The 23350-nt window shown below is 51.6% G+C and overlaps 1 protein-coding gene across 3 annotated transcripts in view; it reads right to left on the reverse strand.

Annotated features, from left to right (window-relative positions):
• The window catches only part of SETD3 (SET domain containing 3), a 74143-nt gene that overhangs the window by 37751 nt on the left and 13042 nt on the right, over positions 1 to 23350 (reverse strand). For all 3 annotated transcript variants that reach the window (XM_001925288.5, XM_021099686.1, XM_005666437.3), the window contains exons 3-6: positions 19860 to 19952; positions 17459 to 17607; positions 15040 to 15112; positions 13985 to 14241 (exon numbers count right to left, since the gene is read on the reverse strand). In XM_001925288.5, coding sequence (XP_001925323.1) covers positions 13985 to 14241; positions 15040 to 15112; positions 17459 to 17607; positions 19860 to 19952 — 572 coding nt within the window. The remainder of the gene's footprint in view (positions 1 to 13984; positions 14242 to 15039; positions 15113 to 17458; positions 17608 to 19859; positions 19953 to 23350) is intronic.

A 23350-nucleotide genomic window follows, 5' to 3' on the forward strand; every position in this document is an offset into this window, starting at 1 on the left:
CCGAGTTGGGAAAGGACAAAATTACCCAAATCATAACATGGGACAAGGTTTGAGGTTTAGTCAAAGAACGCAGGTGGGCCTAAGGGTAACAGCTCTCCAAAAATATAATTCAGGCTTAAACTGTTGCCAATCGTAAGGCATTCGGCTGCAGTCACATGTGAGGTGGAGCTACCCAGTGATCCCCAGGGACCCCTGGGAGCAAACAGTCGGGGGACAGGGTCAGGAGGCCGCACACCCCCACGCAGAGGAGGGGCTGCTCACGGGAGCAACAGAGAGCGCGGAGGTGCACAGTCCGGAGGCCCCGGCTGGAGCGGACTGTTGGAAGGGAGATGTGGGGAGAAGGTGAGGAAAAGTGGCTCAGAGCACATCTGCAGAGAAGCCCGCCTCGGGGCGTGAGCGCCTGGCGGGGCAGGAATGAGACAAAGACAGGAGGAAACTGCTGCGAAGCACACTTCATGGCCCCCGATCTTTTAGAAAATACAGACAGTATTTTTTTTTCACAGAGAGAAAAACACAGGCACCCCAGAGAGCATAGAGCCCCGTGAGGACACCTGCTAAAGCAGGGGGGCTGGCAACCCTCCCCACTAGAGCTTCATGTCTTGAAAGAGGGAGGAAGAAAGGCTAGAACACGGGTGCCCAATGCCACCGAAGCCACAGGCAGTGATGGCGCGTACACGGCTCCTCTGACATGGCATCAGGACGAGTGTCTTGTCCAAGCCAGAAAAAGCTGCCCGCCTGGGAGGACGCAGGTCTGTGGGGACAGGGCCTGGGGCGCGGAGGACAGGCCGGGCTCTGGCCGGGACTCAGGTGGAGCGCTGGCAGGTCATGGGCTCCCCACTGGACAAGCTCTACCTGAGCCTCCCGTGTGCCGGGCCCTGTGCCGGCAGCAGGGCCCCGTTGCGGCCTGGAGAGTAAAACCCCTCCAGAGAGGGAGGACTCAGGTAATAAGCAGATATACATAAATAAACAGAAAGCATGTGGGTGTGGTGGTGGACTTCATGTGTCAACTTATCCTGGATGTTTCTGTGAAGCTATTCTCGGAAGAGCTGAGCACTCAAACTGGCGCACTGTGGGTAAAGCAGGCTGCCCTCCCCTGGGCGGGTGGGCCTCGCCCAGTCAGGTGAAGGCCTGACTAGAACAAAAGCCTGACCTTCCCCAGCAAGAGGGAAGTCCACAGCAGCTGGCCTCTGGCCTTGAACTGAGACACCTGCTCGTTCCAGGGTCCTTAGGCTGCTCGCCTGTCCTGTAAATTTTGGACCTGCCAGCCTCCATAATCATGGGAGCCAATTCCCCCAAATAAGTCCTCTATATACACCCTAGTGGCTCTCTCCGAAGAGTCCTGACTAACACACTAACTTAGCAGGGGCGGGAGAACCACTCTGAGGGGAGGGCAAGCCTCACCGGAACCTCGGCGTCTGCTGAAACCAGCAGGCTGAGACGGAGGCAGCCACGCACAGAACTGGAGCAGAGGGCAGAGTCCTGAGGCCGGGGAAGCTGTGCAGGCGGGGAACTGCTGGAAGCCAAGGGGCCAAGGGGAGGGGACGGCAGTGACAAGGGGTACCTGGGACTCGGCGGGAGGGGGAGGAGGGGCCGCCTCGGCAGCCCCACCTTTGGAGTTTATCCCAAGCATGAGGGGAAAGCAGTGGCACCCAGGGCTAGACGGCGTGGGTGGGGGTGGGGTTGTAGAGAGACCTGTGGCACAAGGATGTGGCCTGGACTGGGTGTCAGCCATCCCTGGAAGGAACATGAATCACGGTCAGAGAGATGATGGCAAGAAAGCCCCAGCCTTTCTTCCCTTTTTTTCCTTTTTTTGGTAGCACCCACGGCATATGGAAGTTCCCGGGCCAGAGAGCGAATCTGAGCTGCAGCCGCCACCTAGGCTACAGCAAGGCAACACCAGATCACTTAACCCACTGTGCCAGGCTGGGGGTCAAACCAGTGCCACCACAGACAACGCTGGATCCTTAACCTGCTGGAGTGGGAACTCCAGCACAGCCATTTAAAAGAAGTCAAATCACTCCAGACCAAAAACTAAACACACGCGCGCGTGCACACACACACACACACACACACACACGCCCGTGACCGTGAATACAGAAAGAACTGGTACATGTGGCCACAGTCATTGCTAGCGATCTCTTACAAGCCACAGAAAATTAGAAAGCTGTCTGAGCACAGGAAACAGGAAACACTCCCATTTTAAAAAAGGGAATTAAGCTGCGAACACAGAAGAGAAGTTGGCTCCCGATGCCTTGCAGGTTCCAGCGGAGGAACTGAACTGATGACTGAAGGACTGCGGCCCGAGTTCTGGCACTCTGAGCAGGGCCGGAGGACCGCGGCCTGCGGGGAGACAGGGCTCTGGGGCTGACCTGACCCTGAGACCCAGCCTGCGCCGCCTGCTGAGAGGCCGGCGTCTGCTCTGCAGGGGGGCGAGGAGGAGGCAGCCTGCGCCCTGGGTGGCAACAGGAGCGAACAAACTAATGCCCAGGGTCTGACCGGTTTTATGAAATGCTGTCTGCTGCTGCTTCGGCTACTGGCTGCTGGCTTTATTCACTCAACAAACCACAAGTGAGCCCCTGCTAAGTGTCAGGCACCTTCCAGCTGAGGATGAGACAAAGCCCCCGTCCCCGGGGTGCTGACACTCCGGTTGGGCAGACAAGCAAACGAATGAAGAAATACACAGTGGGAGTTCCCGTCGTGGCTCAGCAGTTAACGAACCCAACTCGTATCCGTGAGGATGTGGGTTCAATCCCTGGCCTCACTCAGTAGGTTATGGGTCCGCTGGTGCTGTGGCTGGGTGTAGACCAGCAGCTGTAGCTCCAATTTGATTTGACCCCTAGCCTGGACACCTCCACATGCCGTAGGTGCGGCCCTAAAAAAACAAAAAACAAAAAAAACAAAAACAAAAACAAAAAGAGAGAGAGAGAGAAAAGAAAATACAGTATGCTGTCAGCTACTGATGTGCTTTGGGGGAAAATGAGGGCAAAGGTGAAGTCAGAGGGCAGTGAGGGCCAGGGCCTGTCCCTGAGATCAGCTTCTCCAACGGCCTCTGCTCCTGTGTCAGTGACAAAACACAAAGAAGTCCTCCTCAACTTCCAGCTGCACAGACTCTTCCTTCTCTGAACTTCCACGATTTTCTTTCTTTTTTTAAATCTATGCCCTTAAACCCCACTTTTTACTCAATTAATTATATAGGCCAAGAACGCAAACCTCTGATTAACTTTGTAAACCGTTGACTCCAAGCAGGTGCATCTCAGAGCGAGGCGTTTGCTGAATGATGCCCCAGCCTGGGGGACGGGGTGGGTAGGACTTGTGACAGAAGATGAAATCTACACTTTTGCTCTGAAAGTCAGGAAAAGACTCCAAGATGAAGGCTCCAAGGAGGCCTGTTTTGCCTCCACACAAGGAGAGGCCCTCGAGGCGGCTCTCACACTGCGAAGGGCTGCCTTGTACGAGCGGGCCTCGAGCAGGGACCATGGTCCAGCAGAGACCAAAGGACGGTCCTGGGGAGGGCGGGGCCACCCCACTGAGTCTCTGCAGGGCTGGTACCCACCTGTGCACTGGGTCCCGCAGAAGGGCTACCTCCTTAATTCTCACGCGGCCTGGCCAGCAGGTACCCACGTCTCCTCTCTACAGATAAGGGAACTCAGACTCCAACTTAGCCCGACCAGACTCGCCTAGTGGGTGACAAGCTCAGACTGAGGATCTGTTCTTTCTTCTATACGGTACTGACTCCTAAGAAAGCTAGCAAGCTGGGTGCAGAATGGATGGGAAGAAGCTGCTATTAACAAGACTACTTTAGGAGTTCTCAGTGTGGCTCAGCAGGTTAAGAACCCTACTGGTATCCAGGAGGATGTGGGTTCCATCCCTGGCCTCGCTCAGTGGGTTAAGGATCCGGTGTTGCCATGAGCTGTGGTGTAGGTCAAAGATGCGGCTCAGATCCCCTGTTGCTGTGGCTATGGTGTAGGCCGGCAGCTGTAGCTCTGATTTGACCCCTTGGCTGGGAAGTTCCACATGCCTTGGTGGCAGCCCTAAAAAAAAAACAAACAAAAAACCCCACAAAACTACTTTAAAAGTGATACTGCATGGGCAATTTTTTGGATAATGTGCCCAGCAGAAACATGCGGCTGGAATGAGTTTCCACTGTGGTAGAAGATGTGGTACCTGGTCTCAACCACCAGGGCCAGAAGGAAGCACTAAGTGCCCCACCCAGAGGGTGGGCCGGCACAGACCACAGGCAGAGTCAGCGCGCACTGCAAACGCAGAAAGCCAACGTCCTCCCTCCAGTCCAGCAGCAAAGCCCCAGCCACACGCAGGCTCTCCAGTCCAAGGAGGCCAGTTAGACTGGACTGCGGCGGAGTCTAATCAACAGCACCTTAGGAAACGAGGGCAGCGGAACACGCCGAGCCTTTGTTCCCGGTCCACGAAGACTCACTAGCCTCCTTTGCTCGCTCCACGCAGGTCTAGGATTCACTCAGGCTCACCTGAGCTTGAGCTCAGTCCGCGCTTCCGCTTGCTTCTCAAAGGCAGCGGGGACGGAAAGTCAGCTGCGGAGAGGTCCCCGTCCCAACTCGACTACAAATTATCCATTCACAACATAATCGCTGACGTTAAGCAGCTTCCTCTACTGTCTCCACACTTCCTCCTCTTGCTTTTCTTCCCGAGAGAAGGCGAGGAGGATACAAAGAGTGGCCCTGGGATGGCTGCGGCCAGACCATGATGTCCCAGGTCAAGAGCAGTGGCAGAAGCAGTCCAGTTCTGCAAGCAAGGGCCAGAATTGGGGCGGCGATGCCAGCCAGCGGGAGTGGCTGCAGAGTCTGCTCACTCGGAAGCGGGTTCTCATAGGGCGCTTGGCCAAGGTCTCAAAAGACAGAAGCAGGTTCCCACCTCATCACACACGCTCAAAGCAAAGCAAAAAATAAAACACAAAAATCCTATCCCAGAGGATGAGGAATTTCATCACCAGATGCAGACTTTAGGGGGCTAACAAAAGCAGGTTTTTAGAAAGATTTTTTGGTTTTTGAAGCTTCTTTTGTTTTTAAACTTGTATTTCCCATATGTTCCATTGATCATTGACAGAACACTATAAACCAGCTATGATGGAAAAAAATAAAAATTATCCTTTAAAAAAAAAAAAGTTCCATGGATCAGATTTGTGGGGAAAATCCAGGACTGGTAAAGTGGGGGCTGGAGGGGGTGAGAAAAAACTGTGAAGAGGACGGGTTTGCCCAGAGGAGAGAAATGCGGAAAAAACAGCCTGTAGGGTCAGGCTGGGCTTCCGTCCTGACTCACCTCTCAGCCTACCCCCTGCCAAATGAGATGATGCCCAGCGCTGGGCTATCAGATTAAACCACCGTGACCTGGGCCTGGGTGTAGAGGTTTCTGCTGAATCTGTCTCAGGTTCTAATGGGAAGGCGGCAGCTTCTGGAATCAAAGGCGAGCCCTGTGCTGGACACACAGCCAGCACCCCCATAAATGCTACTTCCTTTTCCTTCCTGAGTAGGATGCGCACGTAAGCTCCTGCCCCTTTAGGTCTGGTCGCCATGCCTTTTCCACCATCAGGAAGAAAGACAGACAGACAGACAGACATGCGCACGCGCGCGCACCGGGTGCCCTGTGCAGCAGGAGACAGGGTCGTTGAGGCGCAGCGCCTCTCCAGGTCCTCCATTCCGAACTCTGATTAGCAGGTGAAAGTGTTTCCCCAGAGGCCCGGGACCTCGGGACCTCGGTCGGGCGACAAGATGAGGGAGGGGAGGAAGGCTGTGTTCACGGGAGGATGGCAGAGGGGACCAGCGGCCAGGCCAGGGCAGGAGCCAGGAGTCACCCGGCGACGCGGGGGCCCGGAGATCTGACCTGGGAATCCGCTACAGGAGGACATGGAGCGCGGGGCTGCCCAGCCTCCCCGCTGGGTACGGAGGCCCAGCACGGTAACCTCCCTTATTTACCAAGGAGACGTGCGGCCACCAATGAGATGCCACGTACGGCTGTCCCGACTAGAACCAGAAATGCAGGGGAAAAGTCTTTCATTTTGAGTCCCTCAAAGGCGGCTGCAAGGAAAACTGGCAAAGATAGAAGAAGAGACACAGACCCCTAGATTCCCACGAGGGGAAGTCTGTATCTATTTGAAGCTCTGCAACAATGTACAAAACAAGAGAGCAGCTAAAAACATAAATTAGACTTTCAAACATGATCTATCTGCAGCCTTTGTTTCTAGAAGTGGTGAGAACTAGATACATGTTCAGAAGGAATAATTTATGGAATCAGAAACCTTACATAAGAACACGATAAGGGCAGCACTCACACACATTTAACCCAAATCCATAGTCCTCAAGGTCAGCTCTCGGAACAAGCAAGGATGCAGGTCAGAGCTGCTCAGCAAGGCAGCCTGAGGCTCTAACAGAGACCACAAAGGGGCCAGAACTCTCCAGAGAGTACGGCCGTCCACAGGGATGGTCCTAAGTTCCAGTGTTTCTCTATTTTTTATATCATTAAAAATCCAGTTGGTGAGGATAAGGGGGGTGGGGGGACCACCGGCAGCCTCGCGCCTGCGCAGGAAATGCTAGCAGCCCGTGGCTTCCCCCACGCCCGACCCTCTCCCACCTCTGCACAGAGCGAGGCTGAGGCTGCAAGGGGGTCCCTTTAGGAGCTGGCAGGAACCCCAGCAGGTACCCGAGCAGGCTCAGGGGATGGCCCTGCTGAGAGCAAGGCCAGGCCCAGCTTTCTGGGAATCAAGAGCCCAAGAGAGTTTTTAAACAACACTGCTCTGCCCTTAAAACCACAGCACTTCTCTGTCCTCAGAGTAAGACCAGCAAGAGCCACAGGGACAGACTGTGTCCCGCTGGCCCTGCTCAGGCTGGTCTGGCCGCCTGCTCTGCCGGGCCAGGCGCCCCATCACCACTGCTCATGTGCAAAGGGTGGACGATGCTGCCATCCTCGCGGGGTGACTCTCGGGACTAAGGCCTGAGCTGAGAGAGCCCAGACAGGGCGGCCCTGTCCCCACAGCTAGTGACCCGGGTCCTGACGAGGGGTTCAGGAGTCACGTCCACCTTCCGGTCAGGCCAGCCCCAGGCACCCAGCAAAGAACAGGACCACGGGACAGGGAGAGGCCCCACCGACTCCAGACACAGCTTGAGATCAGAGGCCATCCCCCTCTCCCCATCACGTCCTGCATCTCCACTCTGAGCCATCGCCACGGAACCAAGTTCACCTCAATACCTCCCACCACCAAAGTGCCTTCTCACCCCCACCATGGCCTCTGACTGGGCTCTGCAGCGCCCCCCGCCCCCAGCAGAGGTCATGACATCCTCAGGAAGCTGGTGGAGAACAACAGTGTCAGGCTTGGAACACATGTGCCTGCAGGAAAAATCTTAAGTGGGCACCGAGTTCCCATCGTGGCACAGCGGAAACGAAATCAACTAGGAACCGTGAGGTTGCAGGTTTGATCCCCGGCCCTGTTCAGTGGGTTAAAGATTCGGTGTTGCCGCAAGCTGTGATGTAGGTCGCAGACACGGCTTGGATCCTGCACTGCTGTGGCTGTGGTGGAGGCTGGCAGCTGTAGCTCCGATTAGACCCCTAGACTAGGACCCTCCATATGCCACGGGTGGGGCCCCACAAAGCAAACAAACAAACAAAAAACAAACAAACTACAGTGGGTGTGAGGGCAGTGGCCAGGTACCCAGGTGGCAGTGCCCAAAGCCAGGCTTTCAACTTTGTACTATGTCTGCAACATTTTTGTAAGTCTAAAAATTATTTCAAAATAAAAAGTTCAAAATAAATCTTTGTGTCCCCAGAGACACTCGCCTCATCCTTGCGAGAGCCTCAATAAACAGTAGCTGAATGAATTCATAAAGAATCAAGAGGATACAATGAGTTGAAAGCAAAAAAGACAACGCAGCGAATCCAAGGTCAGGAGGAGCAAGTGGTTTAGCTGGGAAGCAAGACCCTTAAACAGGTTTCCAGACGGAGAGGGGGGCCAACAGGGAGAAGCGACGTGGGGACTAAGCCTCGCGTAAGCGTAACTCGCCTGACCCGGGAGCACCTGCCGCCTCTGCCGCCAGCAGAGACCAAGCACCTGGCGCGTCCTCCCCACGGCGCCGCCCAGGCACCCGCTCCCACCCCGGCATCGGGGCCAATGGAGACGGCCCGCGGGTCTCAGGGCCTTGGGATCTCAGAGAACGTCTACACCCGGGGCTTTTTACTCCAGTCTGAAGCTCGCTCCCGAAGGCCTCATACGTGCTCAGATCTCTCTATGGAGATGGGAGCTCGGGAAAACAGAGGTCAAGCTGTCTCGGGCCACTCACATCCTGTGTCCTTCTCGGGTGGCTCTGTCAGGGACAAGGAGAAGAGCAAGAAGTGGCACAGCAACCCATGTGCGGCCCCCACTGCCAGGGGAGAACCAAGGCAGCTTCTCCCTCTGCCGCTGGGCGGGCCCTGTTTTCAGCAGCTGCTGAGTGTGGCTGCTGCGACCTCCTGCCACTGCGACACGGCCTGCCCCCGGGCGGCGGGAGGAATGCCTGCCGCCGACCTAAAATCCACAGCTGTTAACGCAGGAACGAGTCTCTCCATCAGCAGCCCCTCCCCGGGCCTCTCAGCCTCGGTCCGCGCAGGAGAGGAGACCCGAGGGGGAAGGGATAAGCCCCTGAACCGACGAGATGGGCGGGAGACTCGGCGAATCACGGAGCTGCCTCCACGCTGGTAAACCCCGGCCCCTCGAATTTACTCAAAAGAGCACCCTATTTGGCTCAGCCACACAGGGACTGTGTACATCCCAAGACGGCGCTTAACCTTGGGACAGGCCAGTAGCCCGCAGGGCAGTGCCTGGCCCACCAGACGGGATAACCAAGCAGACAAACAGCTCGTGCCTGGGGTCCATCTGTCTCTCTTGCACCGACATGGCTGAGACGTCGTCAAGTCAAGACATGATGTGCTTCACTTTCACACGGTCGCACCGCTTCGAGGCTGGGGTGGAGCCAAACTCTACTTCTGTCCCCACTGATTTCGATTACAAAATGAGGCACGTGTTCCCACGTCCAAGTCCCACCTCAGAGCTCAACTTTGGAATGTCCTGGTCTGCCAGGTGTATTTGCACAGGTTAAAGCTCTGCAAGGCTTTTAAAGGCCAGGTGCTGCCTCCCACCATCAATCCCCTCCTCCTTCCCTGGGCCCCACCTCACAAAGCGAGGGAAATTTTACCACCACACAGGTTCTCAACCCCCACCAGCCTTTTCTAACATTTGGCGGAGCCGAGATGTCTAAATTTGGTGTCCTGAGTTTGGGTCCTGACATTTCTCAACTGTGAAGCTGCGGGATAATGTTTCACAGCAGGTGGGAGATCCTAATGCAGGTAGCGCACAAAACCCCCCGGGGCTGAGGCTTCTGGTTATAAACTATCACCTGCTGACACCCGAGGGACACACTATACACACAATGGAGGACACAACAGAGGAATGTGAAAACCTTCCAGACTCAAAGCCCAAGCGCTACACAGAAGACACCCAGCAGAGGCCCGGGGAGACTTTTAAACCAACTCGGTGCAGCAGATTACAGACAGAAAGCCATCTGAACCACCCGTGCAGCGCTAAAAAGCCCTTGACCAAGAAATATGCTGGGAGGAAAGAGCACAGGAAATTATTTTTCTAATTCTTAGGCAAAAACAAACAGAAACAGAGAGTTCTAAAATAAAGAATGCAATGCAGAGAATTTTTTTTTTTTTTTTTTTTGGTCTTTTTAGGGCCACGCCCGCGGCATATGGAGGTTCCCAGGCTGGGGTTGAATCGGAGCTGTAGCCACCAGCCTACACTACAGCCACAGCAAAGCCAGATCCGAGGCGGTCTGCGACCTACACCACAGCCCATGGCAACGCTGGATCCTTAACCCACTGAGCGAGGCCAGGGATTGAACCCATGTCTTCATGGATACTAGCTGGGTTCGTTAACCACTGAGCCACGACGGGAACTGCAGGGATGCAGAAATATTTACCGAAAGCAATTTATATTTAGTAAAAGTTGGTACTAGTGCTGCTTTTCCTTTTTTTGTTTGTTTATTTATTTTTTTGTCTTTTTGCCATTTCTTGGGCCGCTCCCTCAGCATATGGAGGTTCCCAGGGTAGGGGTCCAATCGGAGCTGTAGCCGCCGGCCTACACCACAGCCACAGTAACGTGGGATCTGAGCTGCGTCTGCAACCTACACCACAGCTCACAGAAACACCGGATCCTTAACCCGCTGAGCAAGGTCAGGGGTCGAACCCGCAACCTTATGGTTCCCAGTCGGATTCATTAACCACTGAGCCATGACAGGAACTCCTGCTTTTCTTTTAGAATAAACACCCTGAAGCCTGAAGCAAGACGCAAGGCTGAGCTGTTAACACTTCTCCATGCCCCTCCCCGAGGGACTTGGGATGAAATGGCCCTCAGACACACGGCCCCATGGGCTTACGTCACACCACTGGTGCACCAGGAGACGGTGGCCAGAGCCGTGGCTGGCAGACCTTCAAACCAGCCATCAGCTCAGAGGGAATAGAATGGGTGCCAATTCAGAGGCGGAGCTTGGTACAAGCCCCAGGAAAATGACTTTACATTCAAAGTCATAACAAAAAATCACAAACCAGGTTCTAGAATCTGGGCCCTTGGATAATACGCCGGGGTTTGGGAAGTGGCCCGCATACATGTTTCTCTGGGAAGAGGGCTCCCAGGACCCTGAGGAAGGTTAAGAGCTATAACGCCAAATATAGATATATACACACACAGAGAGAGAGAGAGAGAGAGAGAGAGAGAGAGAGAGAGAGCGAGAGCATATATACATTGGCGGGTCACTGTGCTGAAAACGCTCAGTATGAACTGCTATAATCACACTCACTCCCGCCTGACAGCACAGATGAAGTGATCTATGTACTATAAAGGAGTAGAGAAGCCCGACATCCGAGCCTGGAAAAGCAGGGCAAAGATATACAGTTTGGTACTAAGGTGAGAAAACACAAGACTTAACAGAAAAACAGGAGCACGAGGTTAACACTCGTGTTTACTCTCAATTATGCTTGAAAAGTTCTATGAGCGATGGCAGCAGCCTGAAACTAGAACAATAGCTAGACTCAAAGCGTGATTTCCTTGTTGGCGATACCTGAGTCATGCAGAAGTTCTGGGGCCAAGGATCAAACCTGCACCACAGGTGCAACCCAAACTACAGCAGTGACAAACCCAGGCCTTTATCCTGCTGTGCCACCAGGGAACTCCCCCGAAATATGATTTTTAAAAACATAACTTTCACTTAAATCTGGCTTTGTTAGGAATTCTCAGGCAAACCCTTCCACTCTGCAGCCCGTGCCCCCGGGTTGTCACGGAAATATACATCTCACTCTGGGCTGCCTGGAGCTCCTATCCCAATAGGCTCTTGCTTTTTAATAACGATTTTTATTTTTTCCATTATAGTTGGTTTGCAGGGTCCTGTCAATTTTCTACTGTACAGCAAACTGACCCAGTCGCACATACACATATACATTCTTTTTCTCACACTGTCCTCCATCACAAGTGACTAGATATAGTTCCCAGTGCCATACAGCAGGATCTCATTGCTTATCCATACCTAAGGGAATAGCCTGCATCTATTAACCCCAAATTCCCAGTCCATCCCACACCCTCCCCCTGCCCCTGGGCAACCACAAGTCTGTTCTCCAAGTCCATGAGTTTTTTTTCTGTGGAAAGGTTTATTTGTGCTGTATATTAGATTCCAGATATAAGTGATATCATATGCTATTTGTCTTTCCTTCCTGACTTACCAATAGGCTCTGAAATCAAAGCACTGATTAAGAAATTTTCTGCAAAAGCTCATTCTGATGTGCTTTCCATTTGTAATCATCCCTTCTAGAATCTACCTATTTTTACTAATATTACGCAACTGTCACATTTTCTTTTTCTGGGAAAGAACTGCCCCTAGGGGTTCCCCCTGTGGCTCAGTGGGTTATGAACCTGACTAGTATCTATGAGGATGCAGGTTCGATCCCTGGCCTTACTCAGTGGGTTAAGGATCCGGTGTTGCCATGAGCTACGGTGTAGGTTGAAGACACGGCTTGGATCCTGCATTGCTGTGGCTGTGGTGTAGGCCGGCAGCTGCAGTTCCGATTAGACCCCTAGCCTGGCAACTTCCATATGCCGCGGGTGCAACCCTAGAAAGGAACAGCCCCAGACCGACCACACTGTGAGGCTCACAGCACTTACTACTGTGGAGCCATCCTCCCCCGCTGGAATGTGGCTTCCAGGGCTGCACAGCAGCTGCAGGGGAGAATCTGCACTGTTTTCCAGCAATGCCAACCTGACTTAGAAGTCATCTCGCACAATTTTTACACTATAGCAAACAGAAATGCGTGAATCTTTAATACTTAAAAACATGAGACCAAAAACTAACAACAATAACAACAAAAGCATGAGATTTTGAAGCACTTTTGAGTTTCAAGAAGGGCCCCTGGCTCTAGGCCTTAGTCTTGCAGGAATACTGTTTACGATCCTTAGCTGATGAGAGTTTTTAGTGGCAAAGTTAAGAAATACCAGCATAGGAGTTCCTTGCTGGCCTAGCAGGGGAAGGATTTGGCATTATCACGGTTGTGGCTCAAGTAACAGCTGTGGCACAGGTTTGATCCCTAGCCTGGAAACATCTGTTTGACCTGGGTGCAGCCGAAAAAAGAAATACCAGCAGAAGGTACTGCAGCGATGGGGAAAAAGCAATTTAAAACAATAAAAGACAAGCAACCAAACCACCCGGCCTGAAGGATTACAACACAAGACAGTAACAGAAACGGAGCATTTCTATGGCGAGTGCTGCTGCACCAGGGGCCTCGCGTACATCAAGGCCTTTCGTCCACTCAGCAGCCCTGGGAGTCAGGGGCCGTGCTACCCCATTTTACAGGGAAAGAAGCAGGAGCACAGAGACTTGCACCAAATGATGCTGTGGGAACTGAACCCTGGCGGGCTGGGATACAGTCCTGAGAGTAATATCCTCGTGCAGTAAGCATGCGGTCGAGTTCCATGATGAACAGAAAAATATCATTTCCCGAGGCAAGGAAATGAGATTACCACTTCTTGCAAATAAAACTCAGCAGAGACCGACCATCAAGGGAGAAACGAAATCAAGCCTAGTGCCTGTTATCGAGCCACTCAAAGGAAAGGCAACAGGAGCAGCTCGTTTTCCCACTTGCTGCATCGCAGGCACAGCAGCCCAGGCACTGGTTCAAATGAGAAGGGGGTGGTCAGGGGGCAGAGACACCCCCTTCCCAGCTCTGGAGGGAACAGTGACCCTGGCCCTCGACCAGCTAAGGGCTGCTCAGCCGGAAAGGAAGAGAAGCTGCCTCAACTGTCAGGACCCGGCCAGGAACAGTCAGGTGTAATTCAAATGGCCACCACTTTACAGAGGTTTCCAGATGACAATTTACTTAGAACAAACGAGAATTAGTATGATGCACAGTACATTTTCAAAAACAAAGACATTGTCTACTTACTACTAATGTATACGAAAATAGACATTGTCTATTTACTACTAATACATATGATATGTGTATATCATATATATACATGATAATATATATGATATGTATATAATATATATATATATGTGATGCACAGTACATTTTCAAAAACAAAATCATTCTATTACTACTAATATATATGAAGACCCCACAAACGGACTGTCATTTTCTTGGAAAACTTAGACATGGGGCATCCGTGGGCATCAGACAGCGTGCACAGCTTCTAAAATTCACGGTAACCTCTGCCGTCAGAAAAACGCAGCGCCTTTCCTGGCTTAGGAAGAGCTGCTGCTTGTGTGAAACCTGGACACTCGGGAGGTCAGGTGGATTCAAACCACGTTTCACGCGCTATTTCTGCCGAAACGGAAAGAGCGGACGCGATGCCTTTTACCTCCGAAAGCGAAATGTTTAAGTGGACCGTCTAAGCCCTCGATCTCCCTTTCCTCCCACCCTTCACCAGAGACCCGGCCCTCACCTGGATGACCTTATAGAAGTAGGCGTACTGCCGCGCCGTGTTCTTGTACTGGCTGAAGACGTCGTGGATGGCCTGCGTGGACTGCAGGTAGCGAACCTCGTCTTCCTCGAAGTAGAGGGGGGTATCGTACTCGCTGGGGAGGGTCTGGATGTAGGGCTGCCAGAAGGAGTTGGGGTCGGCGCGCTCGCACAGCAGGTGGAAGGCCAGTGTGATGTTGCCCATGGCTTGAAGAATTCGGTCTTGCGCGTACAAGGGCCCTGAATTAACCCGGAAGTTAACGGCGTGAGATCCACAAACTGCTTTACAAAGCGTTCCCTCAAAACCCACAGACTAAGGGGGAGTTCCCGTCCGGGCGCAGCGGAAAAGAATCCAACTAGTAATCGAGGTTGTAGGTTCGATCCCTGGCCTCGCTCAGTGGGTTAAGGATCCGGCGTAGCTGTGAGCTGTGGTGCAGGTCGCAGACATGGCTTGGATCTGGCATTGCTATGGCTGTGGCATAGGCCGGCAAAAAAAATACACCACAGATTAAGGGAGCTCCCCTTGGGGCTCAATGGTAACGGACCCAACTAGTATCCATGAGAATGAGGGTTCGATCCCTGGCTAGGCTCAGTGGGTTGAGGATCCGGCATTGCCATGAGCTGTGGTGTAGGTCACAGACATGGCTTGGATCTGGAGTTGCTGTGGCTGTGGTGTAGGCTGGCAGCTGCAGCTCTGATCGACCCCTAGCCTAGGAACTTCCATATGCGAGGATGTGGCCCTAAAAAGCCAAAAAAAAAAAAAAAAACAAAAAACCCCACCAAAAAAAAAAAAACCAACCCCCCCCACAGATTAAAATTATAGGAATAACTTGATAGTCCTGGAACACTTAAAGTAAGGCACTCTGTCTTTTAACATTCTTCTGTTATGTCAGAGCAGAGAAAACACTTCATGGGGATTTGGGAAATATTTCACTAAGTTGACAAAACAACCAAATAGGGTCCTTAGCTCCACAAAATGAAATTTTATATATTTTTACCATTTTTGCTTTGCTTTGAACAAACAGAAATTACTCTCACCCAACACTGAATTTTTAGCAGATTCAACAGTCATTAGCAATTTTCGTGGAACCCACAAAAATAATTCTTCTGCCTAGGAGAAAAAAATAAGAAAACAGTATCACCAAAACACGTTACAATTTTCAATCCAACTTTATCTGTGGTCAGAAATCCAATCACAAGGAAATACATCTTAAGGTTACCTATAGGCACTTCATTGCTAATTATCAAATATTTTTAAATGTAGACATTTATGCTGAAGTTAAATGAGCAGAGGCATGGATTCAAATCCTATTTCTCCGGACTTCTCGTCCTGGATCAGTGGCTAACGAATCCGACAAGGAACCATGAGGTAATAGGTTCAATCCCTGGCCTTGCTCAGTGGGTTAAGGATCTGGCGTTGCCGTGAACTGTGATGTAGGTCGCAGACGTGGCTCGGATCCAGCGTTGCTGTGGCTGTGGTGTAGACCAGCGGCTATAGTTCTGATTGGACCCCCAGCCTGGGAACCTCCACATGCCGCAGGTGCGGCCCTAAAAAGACAAAAAAGAAAAAATTTATTTCCAAAGAAAAACTATATATATTGAGAAGAAAAATCCAAAAGGCGACTTTCAACTTTAGTTTGAAGCAAATATAACAATCTGGGATAGAAACAAGGGTGTTTATTCTTTGCTGTGCTCACGTTAAGTTCTAAAAACAAAGCAAAATTCTACCTCCAGCAGAAACCCTAACGTGCCAGTGTGAATTGCTAGTGAGATTTCAAAGCTGGACGAACGCGCCTTCCTCTGCCCGCTTGTCCTCAAAGCACCTAGTTACCAACGAAAGTACAAGCCCTAAGACATATTTTGGTTACGAACTGCATCCCAAACTATCATCTTACTATTTCGGCAAAAACATGAGCTGTTTCTTTCCAGGAACTGCTGTGTGTGTATCTACACTGCTTAAGACATGCACACGGCAGCAGCGCCTTGACAGTGGAGGCACCACAGGGCACGCATGTGCCCACACTCATCACCGTGTACACATCACATACGTGCGACTTCGTGTAGTGATTACACCCCAATAAAGCTCAGTTCCCTGGTGGTCTAGTGGTTAGGATTTGGTGTTTTCACCACTGAGGCCTGGGTTCAATCCCTGGTCTGGGAACTGAGATCCCACATCAAGCCGCTGCATGCTGCGGCCAAATAAATAATTAATTTTAAAAATAAAAGCCATGCCCATAGTGAAGCCAGACCACAGCTCAGATATTCTGGGCAGCAGCCGCGCTAATGATGCTTCTCATCCAACATGAGAGAAAAACGTGTGACCTCGTTTGCTCTTGCCTTTACCTACGTCTATTTATTTTTATGTATCGTGTCCCTAACTATAGAGCATAAGCCTCACGAAGGCAAAAACCCTGGTTTTTTGGAAGCTTGTTATAACATAAGCAAGGTACTAGTCATAAACTAGATATTTAACGGGTATCTAATACACCGGTGCATGGCTTATCAGGGTAGCATTGAAGTGTATCCCAAACTACAACTTGACCAAAAAAGTTACTGGAGATTTGAAGGGACCCAAATAAATAACATCCATTTCCTCCACCCAACCTCTGGACGAATGGAGACCCAGGAACACAACAGACGGCCACCCGAAACATCACCTACGGAATCCCAGAGTTAGACAGGCTCCCCCAGCTGGTTACAGGCAGGCCGGGAGCCCCGGCGGCCTCCCCACGTGTGGCCCATCCCGTCAACTTCCCAGCGAGGCAAGAGCGCGGGGACATGAACACATGTGGCAACCAGCTCCCACGGAGAGAAAGGCCAGGCCCAGTTCCCTCTCCCCAAACATCAGTGGTCAGGCCTCCTCTCGGGGAGAGGCAGGTGCGAGGGGCAGAGAGAGCCCGGGAATGTCGGGGGGCTGCCGCTCCCTTCATCTGGAAGGAAGGACCGAGAGTGGAGAAGAGGCCCCTGTCCCTTGGCACATGGGTATTTCTCTTCCCCCTTCCCGTCACCTCCTCTGCTACCGTCTCAGCAAGTGGTGCCTCCAGCCTCTCGACGATCCATTCCAGAAAACAGGTCCACATCCTGGACCGCCCCCGCCCATCCCGCCTCCCACCCAGGGCCAGCGCATCACCAGGTCCTGGGTGCCCTCCCTCCAAGCTACCTGAGCCCACACCCTCCTCTTCATTCAAACCACAAAAGCCTGGGAGGCAAGTTCTGTGCTCTCCTAACAGAGGCAGAGGAATAAACGCAATCTGACTTGCCCCAGTCTCTGGCTGAGAGCCCAGTTCCAGGCAGGAAACCCCGCGGGCAGCTGGGCGGCGCGGAGGGGAGCGGGAGCGAGGGCTGCAGGCTGCGCACGAGCCCACAGGCTCGGAGCAGACCCGGGGCGTCTGTCTGCAGGCCCTGTGCCCTCCACTTTTAGAGCGGCCCAAGCGCAAAGGCTTCCCCATAAACTCACCTTGATGTCCCTTGTTGCCCTCAAACCGAAGCCCTCTTCTTTGAAGTTCACCATCTCGAAGCCCTCGACAGAGGCTCCATTGTCAGAGGCCCATTTCATTAGGTCAGGAAAGTAATCTTCTCTTTTTCCATCAAAAGTGACAGACAGACCTGTAGCAGTCCACAATTCAGAAAACAAGAGCTCCTTTTAGGACAGAGATCATTCACGCTGCTCTCAGGAAAAAAAAGAAAAAAGAAAAAAACCCAGACCACTGGAACTACCTGGAAATAGCAATGAAACTCCGATCTTGAAAAAAACCAAAACTGGCCACCAGACATGACAGTGTCTATCTTAATGAGTGACAGGACAGGTGAATTAAAATCCTAAACTCCCTGTCGGTTACAGAGAAACGGTTACTGGTCCTCGGTAATGTGACCCCTGGCCGTTAGGTTCTATCGGAGAACTCGACGGGATGGGGGAGCCTCCGTGACACGGCACAAATCCAGAGTGACCTGCCGTCTCTCACACGCACACTCTCTTTAACGAAACGCCCGCGAAAGTGCAGGTATGTGCATGACGGGTGCAAGGGGCGCCCTGGACCCCGACTCTGACAGCACAGGACGGGAGGGCTCTGCCACGGAATTCCATCCAGCAGCTTCAATGAGCTGGATCTGTATGTATCGCCATAAAGAAAACACAACGGAGTTCCCGTGGCTCAGCGGAAACGGATCTGACTACCATCCCTAAGGATGCAGGTTCGATCCCTGGCCTCGCTCAGTGGGTTAAGGATCCGATGTTGCCATGAGTTGCGGTGTAGGTCACAGATGCGGCTCAGATCTGATGTTGCTGTGGCTGTGGTGTAGACTGGCAGCTGTAGCTCTGATTCGACCCCTAGGCTGGGAACTTCCATATGCTGCAGGTGCAGCCCTACAAAGCCAAAAAAAAAAAAAAAAAAAAAAAGGGAAGGAAAAAGAAGAGAGAGAGAGAGCAGAACAAGAATGCTAAGCACATGAGGCACTGGGCATGGACCCCAGCGCAGGGCTTTCGGCCACATCCCCCTAATGCAGTGAAGGGTAACTGGGTCTGAGAAGCGGGACTGCCTGGCCCGGGGCCAGCCTGGATGCGCAAAGGGGCCTGCTGAATGGAGAGATCGGACGTGGTCCAGGGGATTCCGAGACAGAATGTACTCCGGCCTTGCTGAGAACTGACCAATGCTCTGACTCTCGGGCCAGTTGTGGCGAACGGTCTCTACGCAGAACAGAAACTCTGGATATACAAAAACCGTCCAGCGCCAATTTGGTGAGCCAGGATCAGCAGCCTTCCACTTAGTGCAAATCAACACAGTATAACAAAGAACCAGTCCCCACGAGGGTTTGCGATCATAACCTAAAGACCGCACGTTTGCAGACGTGTATGGGAGAGCGAAAAAACCTCAGACGGCAAACAAAAAGCAAACCCTCTTCCCTCGCGCTCGCACAGCAACAGATACAAAGGGACTCGAAGAAGTTCTCCTCATCCTTTTAAAGGCAGGCTCCTCATTATGTTTTCTCCTTCCACCTCCAGTGTGGCCTGCATACAAATCCGCTGGCTGTGCTTCCAGGACAAAAACAAAAAGTATATTGAATAAGCTTCTCCAAATTGACGCCTGGCCCCCTGGCCAGCCTGCTTGAGAATCGTTAAGATGTCTGCTGAATACAGCCTGTAAAAACACAGCTTGGGAAAGAGAACCACGCCTCTTCGTTACCCAAGATATATTTGAGTTTACTGTAAATCTTGACAAGATGTGAAGCAATCAGGATACATGTGAGTGTGGACCACACACCATTATGTATTGACCTCAAACCCTCAAGGAAACAGGATGGAAAAACAGACTGAAATGAAATAAAATACAATTTGGAGTTCCCGTTGTGGTGCAGTGATAACGACCCTGACTGGTATCCATGAGGACTCAGGTTCGATCTCTGGCCTCGCTCAGTGGGTTAAGGATCCAGCGTTGCCGTGAGCTGTGGTGTAGGTCGCAGATGCAGTTAAGATCTGTGGCTGTCGTGTAGGCCAGCAGCTGCGGCACTGATTCGACCCCGAGTCTGGGAAATTCTCTATGCTGTGGGTGTGGCCCTAAAAAGACAAAAAAATAAATAAAATAAAATAAAATAAAACAAAACAAAAGTAAAGTAAATGAAAGTTGTGCCACTTTAGTCCCCAGACACAAACATCCCCACCTCCAAAGCTCAGCATTTTTACAAAACTCTTCCAAAGCAGTAACAGCACCTGGGAGAGCGACTGTCCCGACAGCCCCAGATGCAGTCTCTCCCGATCTAGAAGCCCTTTGGCAACCGCCTTCCAGACGGGCAGCAGGGCCTGGGCCCCACGCAGGTCTCCCCCTGCCCTTTCTGAAATGGGATGAACGTTCTAGGAAATTTACCTTTTTGTTTTTTCCGTATTTTCTCGACCAGAGAGCGGATCTGCACGTACTCCTCCCACTCCTTCCCCGGGCCGGGAGCAGGGCTGCTGCATTCTGCAACACAAGCCACGCGCGCAAATGTTTCCTTCCTTCCACTTCCCCTGTTCGTCTTCAGAACAAAGAGGATCTGGGTTTGGTTGTTGCTGCTGGCTTATTTTTAAAGGACAAAGACACTAAAGCCATGATAAAAAGTATAAACCAGGTATACCTTTCAAAGCCTGTGAAGCCTCTGAATCCATTCAGAGGCCACATAGTAAACTGTGACCTCAGGGAGTTCCCGTAGTGGCTCAGTGGTTAACAAACCCGACTAGCATCCATGAGGATGCAGGTTCGATCCCTGGCCTTACTCAGTGGGTTAAGGATCCAGCAATGCTGTGAGCTGTGGTGTAGGTCTCAGACGTGGCTAAGATCTGGCATTGCTGTGGCTGTGGTGTTGGCCGGTGGCTACAGCTCTGATTAGACCCCTAGCCTGGGACCCTCCATATGCCGAGGGTGGGGCCCTAGAATAGACAAAAAAACTAATAAATAAATAAACTGTGACCTCAGCACACAAGTGTGAGCACCTAACTCGCATGGACCTTATCCCTGCTGCTCTAAAAAATTCTTCCCCAGAATAGGAGTTCCTATCGTGGCACAGCGGAAACGAATCCGACTAGCAACCATGAGGTTGTGGGTTCGATCCCTGGCCTTGATCAGTGGGTTAAGGATCTGGTGTTGCCGTGAGCTGCGGTGTAGGTCGCAGACATCGCTCAGATCCTTCATTGCTGTGGCTGTGGCGTAGGCTGGAGGCTGTAGCTCCGATGCAACACCTAGCCTGGGAACCTCCATATGTCACGGGTGCGGCCCGAAAAACCAAAAAAATAAATAAATAAAATTTCCCCCAGAATACAATTATAAACAGGACAGTCTTAAAAGCTAAAATGCAAAACATTTCCCAGAAAAGTATCAAGGATGGCGAAAAGACGGTATATTAAACTTCAACATTTATTTCTAGTTAAACCCCATAACAATGGCTCCCTAACAGAACCAGAGTTAAATTGGACATAAGGACAATTAGTCAACAAACATCTCACATCCCTGTGTAAGGCTCTAAAATAAGCACTCTGGGGGAGTTACAAAAAGAGATGGCACAGTTGCTGCTGAAAAAGAAGTTAAGGTTCTGCTGTACAGACAAAACCAGAAAACTAACGCCCGAGACAGGAGCCCAGTGCCCTGCCTATCAGCAACTCTTACCTTTTTATTTTTTAATTTATTTTATTTTATTGTCTTTTTAGGGCTGCACCAGAGACATATGAAAGTTCCCAGGCTAGGGGTCAAATTGGAGCCATAGCCACTAGCCTACACCACAGCAACGCGGGATCCAAGCCTTGTCTGCAACAGCTCAGAAGGTGCCAGACCCTTAACTTGCTGAGTGGGGCCAGGGATCGAACCCATGTCCTCATGGATGCTAGTAGGGTTCATTACTGCTGAGCCATGACGGGAACTCCCTTACCTTTTCAAAGGGTCGTAACAGTTTATTTTTATTTTTATTTTTTCTGCCATGGCACACAGCGGCTTGATGTGGGAGTTCAGTCCCCAGACCAGGGACTGAACCCAGGACACAGCGGTAAAAGCACTGAATTCTAATCACTAAACCACCAGAGAACTCCCAGGGTCGTATCAGTTTAAAGAGAGGGTCTCCTCCGGCCCCAGTACCCCTGTAGCGCAGTGGGTTGGGATCTGGTGTTGTCACTGCAGTAATTCAGGTCGCTGCTATGGTGTGAGTTTGCTCCCTGGCCTGGGAATTTCCACATGCCATGGGTAAGGCCAGAAAAAAGAAAAAGAAGCAGCTAAAAAAAATTGAAGATAGAGCCCCCTCTCCATGTTCCTGTTAAACCTGTTGGTCCCTGCTGTTTTCCGAGGAAAAGAGGAGATGTAAATAATTAACAGTTCCCAGTTAAGAGGTGACTTATAACTACTAAGGTTAAGCAGCTGTCCTTCTTCCATCACCAAATACTGACCGAGGCCCCAGAAGGCAGGGGCCTGTTCTGAAGCTGCCCACATTCTATTGGGGGAGAAGGGTGGGGAAGGGCAGGTATATCTGTGCTTTGTGGGGACCCACATTGATCTGGGAGGAAGTGGGGACATCCCGGGAACAATGGCTGGGAGCCCTCAGGACAGGACTTGACCCTGACTTAGTTGCTGCCTGCTTCTGTCGGGGACAGAAAACTAAATTTTTTTGGGGGGGTGAGTCTCACATCATCTAAACACAGGGGCAAAGAAAGTGAGCCAAACGTAGTTAATTGATTGACCACAGCTAAATCTGAAACATGCAGAGCACCAATTTAAATTCATGACTTAAAAAAAGAAGTTGGAGGAGTTCCCGTCGTGGCTCAGTGGTTAATGAATCCAACTAGGAACCATGAGGTTGAGGGTTCAATCCCTGGCCTTGCTCAGTGGGTTAAGGATCCGGCGTTGCCGTGAAGTGTGGCATAGGTCACAGACACGGCTTGGATCCCGCGTTGCTGTGGCTCTGGCGTAGGCTGGTGGCTACAGCTTCGATTCAACCCTTAGCCTGGGAACCTCCATATGCTGCAGGAGCAGCCCTAGAAATGGCAAAAAGACAAAAAAAAAAAAGAAGTTGTGGAGTTCCCTGGTGGCTCAGAGGGTTAAGGAGCTGGCATCATCACTGCTGTGCCACAGGTTTGATGGCTGACCCCGGACTTTTGCAGGCTGCAACTGCAGCCAAAAGAAAAATATTTTTAAATAAAATAAATAAGAAAGTTACTAGTTTATACTAACCTACTGTAGCAAGTGTAGGCACTTTAATAGATACTTAATTTCCTACAACCAAGAGTTGAAAATCCCCGCACATGGAAGTGGAAAACGATTAGTGAATCTCACTCAAAGTCAAGGTGGTGAGAGAGCCTAGCTCCTAAGGTTTGCTCTCTGAGAGGCTTCAAGGCCCCAGCGACCTCCCCATGCTCACGTGGGCCTCACCACACTCCCGGGGCAGCCTACTTGCTGACATGAACATCTGGGCTCAGTGGAGTTGAAGCAGCTGGTCCAAGGCCACCCTGTTAAAAACTAGTGCAAGGAGCTCCCTGGTGGCTTGGTGGGTTAAAGACCCAGCGTTGTCACTGCCATGGCACAGGTTTGATCCCTAGTCTGGGAACTTCTAGATGCTGCAGGTGTGGCCAAAAAAAAAAGAGTGGATTTTGGCCCCGGGTGCTCAGGGCTATGCCAGAAGCTCTACATTCATCCCTGTCGTCCCAGCCTGGTGGACAGTTACTGTTGGGGGTGTTACTGGGTAACAGTTATTGCTGGGACGGCACCTGCATTTTTACCACGGGGCGGCTGCAGGCTGGGAAGCCCTGTGTCTCGCCAGTCCCGCGGCTGAGCTGGGATCGGGCCCGTGTCTGTCCTGCATCCCGCTCATGGGACTAGGACTCTCACGCAGTGCAGAGTGGAGG

The sequence above is a fragment of the Sus scrofa genome, chromosome 7, assembly GCF_000003025.6.
Source record: "Sus scrofa isolate TJ Tabasco breed Duroc chromosome 7, Sscrofa11.1, whole genome shotgun sequence".
Lineage (NCBI taxonomy): Eukaryota > Metazoa > Chordata > Mammalia > Artiodactyla > Suidae > Sus > Sus scrofa.